The sequence below is a fragment of the Cenococcum geophilum genome (genome assembly GCF_001692895.1).
Source record: "Cenococcum geophilum 1.58 unplaced genomic scaffold K441scaffold_73, whole genome shotgun sequence".
NCBI lineage: Eukaryota > Fungi > Ascomycota > Dothideomycetes > Gloniales > Gloniaceae > Cenococcum > Cenococcum geophilum.
In genome coordinates this window covers 775240-783218 of record NW_027137631.1, presented here as the reverse complement: position 1 = coordinate 783218, position 7979 = coordinate 775240, and the positions used below count along the sequence as shown (strand labels likewise).

At 51.0% G+C, this 7979-nt stretch overlaps 2 protein-coding genes across 2 annotated transcripts; one reads left to right on the top strand and one right to left on the bottom strand.

Moving 5' to 3' along the window:
• Nucleotides 1-461: 461 nt before the first annotated feature.
• Nucleotides 462-1571, bottom strand: K441DRAFT_590360 (ADP-ribosylation factor family protein; the record flags this gene model as incomplete). Its single annotated transcript, XM_067644797.1, has 6 exons — nucleotides 462-735; nucleotides 791-862; nucleotides 1001-1063; nucleotides 1189-1208; nucleotides 1292-1364; nucleotides 1522-1571. The coding sequence occupies 6 exons, from the start codon at nucleotides 1569-1571 to the stop codon at nucleotides 462-464; spliced, it is 552 nt and encodes a 183-aa protein (XP_067497669.1).
• A 617-nt stretch (nucleotides 1572-2188) lies between these two features.
• K441DRAFT_590473 (beta and beta-prime subunits of DNA dependent RNA-polymerase) lies at nucleotides 2189-5882 on the top strand (the record flags this gene model as incomplete). Its single annotated transcript, XM_067644802.1, has 2 exons — nucleotides 2189-2671; nucleotides 2733-5882. The coding sequence occupies 2 exons, from the start codon at nucleotides 2189-2191 to the stop codon at nucleotides 5880-5882; spliced, it is 3633 nt and encodes a 1210-aa protein (XP_067497668.1).
• Between the last annotated feature and the right edge of the window lie 2097 nt (nucleotides 5883-7979).

The following is a 7979-nucleotide window of genomic DNA, read 5'->3' as shown; positions in this document are numbered from 1 at the left end:
GCTCGATAAAAAAGGCAAATCAGCGCCGTAGATTTTATCGTCCTAATCGCCGCTCCAAAGAACAAAATGATACAATGTTGATCTCCATACCAAAAGAAACCTCCAATCGTCGTTGCACCACTAAAAACGTGGAACATAGCCGTCGGAAAAGATGTTATCGATGCCCGCCTATAAGAATGAGAACGATGAAACAGAGGGAACGTGCTACGAGCTGGGGAAATTTAAATGGCCATCGCTAGCCTGCAGAATCAAACTGCCTTCTTCTTCTTTCCATCACTTCGTAAGATCATTAACTATGTCGTATAAAGCTGACTGCCATATCCATAATAACGTAGGCGTCGTTTGGAGTCGTCACGTCTTCTTCTGCCCAACATCAACTCCGAGAACCTCGTGAGCACCGTAAATTCGATGAGGGCGGCGCGGACAAAGCTTACGTTCACCAATTACTTGAAGAAGTCGTCTTATTTGCTTGAGCGAGCGATCAACCATTGGAGTACGGCATCCAAATTGGTTTCTTCCTTTGCGCTTATGCCGTAGCAACTCACTTCACGGTGCGACACTGCCTTGAGGTTCAGGGCTTCGATCAGCTGATCGACCGAGAGCTTATCCGGAAGGTCGGACTTGTTGCCGAGCACCAAGAGAGGGATGCCTTCCAGGGCAGGTTTTTCCAGCAGTAATTGAAGCTCTTCCCGCGCAACTGGTAAAGCATCTCTGTCGGCGGAGTCGACTATGAATCTGATAATACTTATCAGTAATCAGCACCCCAGAACACACGTGCGGGCTTTTTTACACGATAGCGTTCACACCCTTACAGTACCGCTCCCACATGGACCTGAACCTAGGTTGGCCTCCAAGATCCCAGCTGCAGAATTCACAACGTCAGTTGGCATATGACTGGAGTGTCAAATCTATCTCGGATACTTGCGGTGTTGACTCGGGGAGACCTCGGTGTTGCAAGAGCTGGATGATGACGATGGAGTCGCACATAGAAAGAACTTACCACTTCAAGGTTACGTGGCCCTTCTGGACACGCTTCATGTTGAAGCCGACCGTGGGGATCGTACTGTGAGCACGGTTAGCCATTGGGCTGAAGCCAAGTCGACAGCAGCCGGGTGCGGCGCAGTCGACGAATCAATGAACAGAAGGACGGGCGGAAGGCCTGGGTGGCACGAAGCGACACGGACGTACTCGATGGTGAACTCCCCGCCCTAATCAAATCGGTTAGAACGATGCCGTCGATAGAAATCCCGCGACGTTGCACGGGGATTGTCCCAAATCGGCAGACACTCACCGCCAGAACTCGCAACAGCGAAGTCTTGCCAGCATTCTGCAAACCGATCATGGTAATGTCCATCTCGGTCGCCCTGCGAATTGAGAAGGGTCGTCGTCAGTTCCATCTTACTGTTGGTACAATATTTGCTTTTTTTTGGTACAAGTTTGCAAGAGACGAGGCAACACATGGCGCACAAGGCGAGTGGAAAATCAGAGGAATATCAAGGTGGCTCGGAAGGGGCAACGGACCAGAACAGGCGTAGGAGCCAATCATAGATGCGTCGAAAGAAGCCCGCCATTTTGTCAGAGTCGTGGGTCGCTGGCGTTGTGGAGCGGTGGTTGTGAAGTTTGCAGCGCAAATTGGCTGGAGGAGTTGTCGAGGTAAGAAGAGTGTGGGAATCCTTGCTGGGGCTGCGGGGCACCTGATGGCGGGCTGTGGTGAGAGGAAGGACTATGTGGACCGCGAGAGAGGTTGATTTTTAGATAGCGCTCGCAATGCGACTGGAGGTAGATTTTCGATGAGAGACTTGTGGTGGGCAAGAAAGTCGAACTCGGGCCCTGCCTTGGGAGACTGATGCTGTTCAAGCTCGTCCCGCTGGGGTCCAGGTCCAACCATAGTTCGCCAAAAACCCGCACTAGGCGTTATCGATAACGCACCAATTTTTTCATTCGGTGCCGTTGCAGTTCGTTGCCAGTCCCAAGCCCTCTTGTGCAGTCTTCTGCAGTCCTTTGCAGTGCCTACTGCAAAGATCGCGCAGCCAAACTCCCATGAATCGCTCCTCTCATGCCAAAGACACTGCTATTTTAGCGCTCTCCCCGGACTTGGACGCCTGAGCTGCCAAATTTCTGCCCTCTTTGCCTTTTCGAAGGCCTAATTCGCGCATTTCCTGCGCTTCGGTCCGCTGCCGCCACACTTATGGCACCCTCAAGCCTTTCACCAACAGAGACCAAATGGTCGTCCAAGTTCGACACTGCACGCCGAGAGAGGCTATTCCGGAACCCTCCCAAAGATCACACGGCGTACCCCTCTCTGGCCGCAGCCATCGAGCCTCACATCCACTCTTTCAATGCCATACTAGACCAAGGAGGCCTTCTCGAGCAGGCAATCAGGGACATTGGCACCAAAGTCTTCCTCGATGGAGACCCGAATGCACAGCCGGAGGATCGGCCACAGAGGAATAGGTTGAGTGTGAGGATACGAGATGTGTTCCTCGATAAGTCTACGCTGCCCATTGCGAATAAGTTTGCGCTTAAGAATCGAAGCATCTTGCCGGCAGAATGCAGAGAGCGGCACGCTACATACCGAGGCAGGCTGAGAATACGGTTGGAGTACAGAGTGAACCAAGGAGACTGGCATGAATCCGTGCGGGAGATGGGCCAGGTGCCCATAATGCTGAGGGTCTGCTCTTCCCAAATACTCTTTTGCATCTTCGCCAGCTGACCAACGCTCTTTCATACAGACAAATCGCTGCCATCTCGAGGGTATGACACCTGACCAGCTCGTCAAAGCTAAAGAAGAATCCGAAGAGTTGGGAGGGTACTTTATTGTCAATGGCAACGAGAAGCTAATTCGAATGCTTATTGTGTCACGACGAAATTACCCAATGGCAATCGTTCGGCCTTCTTTCGTGAACCGCGGGTCCTCATACTCCAAGTTCGGCGTCCAGATGCGGTCAGTCCGTCCAGATCAGACATCGCAGACAAATGTTCTACACTACCTCAACGACGGTAACGTCACGTTCCGGTTCTCCTGGAGGAAAAACGAATACTTGGTGCCGGTTATGATGGTCCTCAAAGCACTCGTGGAGACGAACGACCGAGAAATTTTCGAGGGTTTAGTTGGTGCTGCTGGTTCGAAAGGACTCGAAGACAAGCAATTCGTGACGGATCGGGTGGAACTGCTCCTCCGGACTTACAAAGCATATGGCTTACATGGGAAAGCGAAGACAAGAGCGTACTTGGGTGGCAAGTTTAAGGTCGTCTTGCAAGTTCCAGAGGATATGAGCGATGAAGACGCAGGCACCGAGTTCCTCCGGCGAATTGTGCTTCCTCACTTAGGCGTCGATAATGTCTCAGACAGCCAAAATGCCGACAAATTCAAAATGCTATTATTCATGACCCGGAAACTCTACGCTCTGGTAGAAGGCGAATGTGCGGTTGACAATCCTGACGCTGTCCAGAATCAAGAAATTCTGCTTGGTGGATTCCTTTACGGCATGATACTGAAGGAGAGACTGGACGAATGGCTGAACTCATTACGACTTCCATTAATGGAATGGTGTCGAAGAAGTAGTTGGGCCCCGTTCACATCACCGGAATTCATGAAAGATTTCCAGCCAAAGATTCTCCGTAAAACTAACGAGAACATTGGACAAGCCTTGGAATATTTCCTATCTACTGGAAACCTCGTCAGCCCGAGTGGACTGGATCTTCAACAAACCTCCGGTTTCACGGTTGTGGCAGAGAAAATCAACTTCTACCGATTTATAAGTCACTTCCGAATGGTTCACAGAGGTAGCTTCTTCGCCCAATTGAAGACGACAACTGTGAGAAAGTTGCTGCCTGAAAGTTGGGGCTTTTTATGTCCAGTGCACACCCCTGATGGTAGTCCCTGTGGATTGCTAAATCACCTTGCGCACAAGTGTAAGATAGCTACTCATAACGTGGATGTCTCGGCAATCCCAGGCCTTGTGGCTCAACTAGGCGTGACAAGCATAGCATCGGCATCTCTCCAAGAAAGTGTGGTGGTGCAGCTCGATGGCCGGATTCTGGGCTTCTGCTCACCGAAACAAGCTAGGGTCATCGGGGATACCTTGCGATACTGGAAGGTCGAAGACACTCACAACGTCCCGCTGGAACTGGAGGTCGGGTACGTTCCAAACTCCAATAGCGGCCAGTATCCCGGTGTCTACATGTTTTCACAGTCTGCACGCATGTACAGACCGGTGAAATATCTACCCCTTGACAAGCTAGACTTTGTTGGGCCCTTCGAGCAGCCTTTTATGTCCATCGCTTGCACGGAACCTGAAATCGTTTCAGGGGACTCGACTCACGTAGAATACGACCCAACGAACATCCTCTCCATTATCGCGAACATGACTCCTTTCTCAGACTTCAACCAATCTCCCCGAAACATGTATCAATGCCAGATGGGCAAACAGTCGATGGGAACACCCGGAGCAGCACACCGCTACCGCACTGACAACAAGACGTACCGTTTACAGACGGGCCAGACCCCAGTGGTGCGGCCACCGCTGCACAACGAATACGGGCTCGACAACTTCCCGAACGGCATGAACGCCATCGTAGCCGTCATCTCGTACACAGGCTACGATATGGACGACGCCATGATCCTAAACAAGTCAGCGCACGAGCGCGGCTTCGGTCACGGCACGATCTACAAGACAAAGCTTTGCGACCTGGAGGAGGGCAGCCGGCGCGCACGGTCATCACGGCAGATCGGCAAGCTGTTCGGGTTCGCGCCGGGAGGGCTGGTGCGGGCCGAGTGGCGCGAGAAGCTGGACGACGACGGCTGGCCGCAGCTGGGCATGGAGGTGCGCAAGGACGACATCCTGGCCGCGTATCATACCGTGTCCTTCGACCCGGCCACCGGCGAATACATCAACCGCGACGGCCAGACGCACTTCTTCAAGTACAAGGACGACGAGGTCGCCTTCGTCGAGGAGGTGCGCATCCTCGGCGCCGAGAGCGGCAGCGAGCCGTGCCAGAGCATCAGCGTCAAGCTGCGCGTCCCGCGCTCGCCCGTCATCGGCGACAAGTTCTCGTCCCGGCACGGTCAGAAGGGCGTGTGCTCGCAGAAATGGCCGGCGGTCGACATGCCGTTCAGCGAGAGCGGGATCCAGCCCGACGTCATCATCAACCCGCACGCCTTTCCCTCGCGCATGACCATCGGCATGTTCGTCGAGAGCCTAGCGGGCAAGGCGGGGGCTCTGCACGGCCTCGCGCAGGACAGCACGCCCTTCCGCTTCGACGAGCAGCACACCGCCGTCGACTACTTCGGCCACCAACTCATGAAGGCCGGCTACAACTACTACGGCAACGAACCCATGTACAGCGGCATCACGGGCCAGGAACTCGCCGCGGACATCTACATCGGCGTCGTGTATTACCAGCGCCTGCGCCACATGGTCAACGACAAGTTCCAGGTCCGCACCACGGGCCCCGTCAACTCGCTGACGGGCCAGCCCATTAAGGGGCGCAAGAAGGGCGGAGGCATCCGCGTGGGCGAGATGGAGCGCGACGCCCTGCTCGCCCACGGCACCGCGTTCCTGCTGCAGGACCGCCTCATGAACTGCTCTGACTATACGCGTGCGCGCGTGTGCCGCAAGTGTGGCAGCTTCTTAAGCACCACGCCGACGGTCGGCGAGTACGGAAGGAGCAAGCGTGGCACGGGGATCACGCGGTGTCGCCGCTGTGCGAGGCGCGCCGAGGGGTTTGAGGGCCGCAGCGAGACGTGGGAGGATGGGCAGGGGGTCAGGTGGACGGGCGGGGACGATATCGCGGTTGTGGCGGTGCCGGGTGTGCTGCGGTATTTGGATGTCGAATTGGCCAGTATGGGTGTGAAGATGCGGTTTAAGATTGAGCCATGAGGTAAGGAGGGAAGGGGGGGGGAAGGGGGAAAAAGACGGGGGTTAAGTGAAGATATCATGTTGATATGAGGAAGAGAAAGACTCGGGATTGGATGAAGGATTGAATGAAGGGTTTCTTTGGACGACCGGTAGGGTAGCAACATGCCCGTTAGCTATGAAAGAAAGGGGTATACACCAGACATCGTCTACCTAGACCGACGAACTGGAGGAAAAAGGGGTACTCAGGCGTTGCGCAGGGTGCGTTTCCAGTTCTATCATCTCTGCATTTTACGGTGTACATATGGTTCCAGCTTTTTTTTCAAACCCGGGCCTCGATATTAGTCCGTCACCGAATCGAATCGTATCAATTAGAGCCTTTGATCGGGCCGACCTCTCCCCCGAATTGAATTAGACACCATAGATAGATACAGACAGGTAGGCATAGATAGGTAGGCACGGACAGGTAGTCGCGGACAGGTAGGACAGGCAGGACAGGTAGGACGGGCAGGTAGGCAGGACAGGCAGGCAGGCATTAGGCCTAGTTAGGAAATCAGCACACGGCCGGCGGATCGTCGGGGACACCGCCAATCGACGATTTGGAGCCTCCGCGAGAGGCTCCCCCCTATCTCCTTAATCGATCGCCCGAGCGATCGTAGGGCCCTATCCTTTACACCGATGAGGTGTTCAAGATGGTGGTCCGCGCGAGATAACAATAAGACTGTCGCGGTCATTAGATGAGGCTGCAAATATGTGAAGCAAGGTGTATGCAAGCTTATTTCTTGGAGTTCGATTGATCTAGGTGACTCTGGAAACTGCCCTTTCTTATAAAGCGGAATTTGACAAAGCTTACAGCCGTATCGAGTCCTCGGCGCTCGCGGCGCCTCTTACGGTTGTTACTAATAGAGTTCCGCTCAATTAAGTTAATCGAGAGATCTGCCAAAGACTTCCTGCAGTTAATCCTTTTAATTAAAGTTGTCCTTCCCGCCTTTAAGCAAGCCGAGCAAATAAGCAGCTTATCGCTTATCCCTTCTACCTTATATCCATATAATACTGCCAGGTTCCATATAACCTTATCTATATAGCCCTTATTATAATTTAGGACGCGAACGGAGCGCTTAAGGAGGGTACAAACGAGCTTCTAGAGGAAGGCTTCGCGACCGGCTCTATAAGGAAAGCTAGGGCGCGCGAAGGATGACAGTTTATAATAGTTAGTAGTAATTATATTAAAGAGGAAGTTAAAAAGAGGCTTCTATATCTTCCTATACTTCTCTAACGAGGGATAATACGACCTTAGTTAATTAGCTCTATCTATACCATTTACGTAGTAATTATAGAGGTCTATAATAGCTAGAATAGGTAGCTAAGCTCTAACCTTGTCGCCGAAGAGCTTACGAGTCTATAAGGCGCCGTTAACTATTTTAGCTAACCGTCTTTAAAGCCTCCGTATATATTTAGAAGCCAGTAATATATAACGTTAGTACGTAGTATTAAGTATTAATATTTAAATAACCTTACTATTATAAATAGTAGTTATAAATAGAACCCCTTTGGCGTCTTTCTAAGTAATCTCTAACACCTTACTGTTTTCTAAGGGCTCTATATATAGTATACCCTATAATATCTAGCTCTTATAGAGTAATTTAAGGTTAAATAGACTGGCTCTTATCTATTCTTTATATTTGCTATTACTCTCCTCCTACTCCTTACGTTTTATTCTAACTATTCTAGCTATTCCAGCTACTCTAATTCCTTCCTTATAAAGCTTTTATAATAGTTAAACGGAGGTAAAAAGGTTATTAAGCTAGGTAATATACTTATTTAGTAGATAGAGGCGTTTACTAGTAGTAGGATCTACTTGTAGTAGTAAGTTAAGAACGACTACCTTAGTCTTTAAAAATCTATTAATCTTAATAAAGGATATATCTGAATTATAAAGGCCCTTTCCTGCGCCTTTTAAATAAAATATCTAGTTTAGTACGTAGCCCTAATTACCTAATATCTATATCTTAAAGCCTTCTAGTATTAGTTTTAACGAAATATTTATAATCTTACTCGCTTAGCTAGTAAAGCGTTTAATTAAATCGTCGATAGTAAGGTGCTTTCTAGGCTAGTAAAACC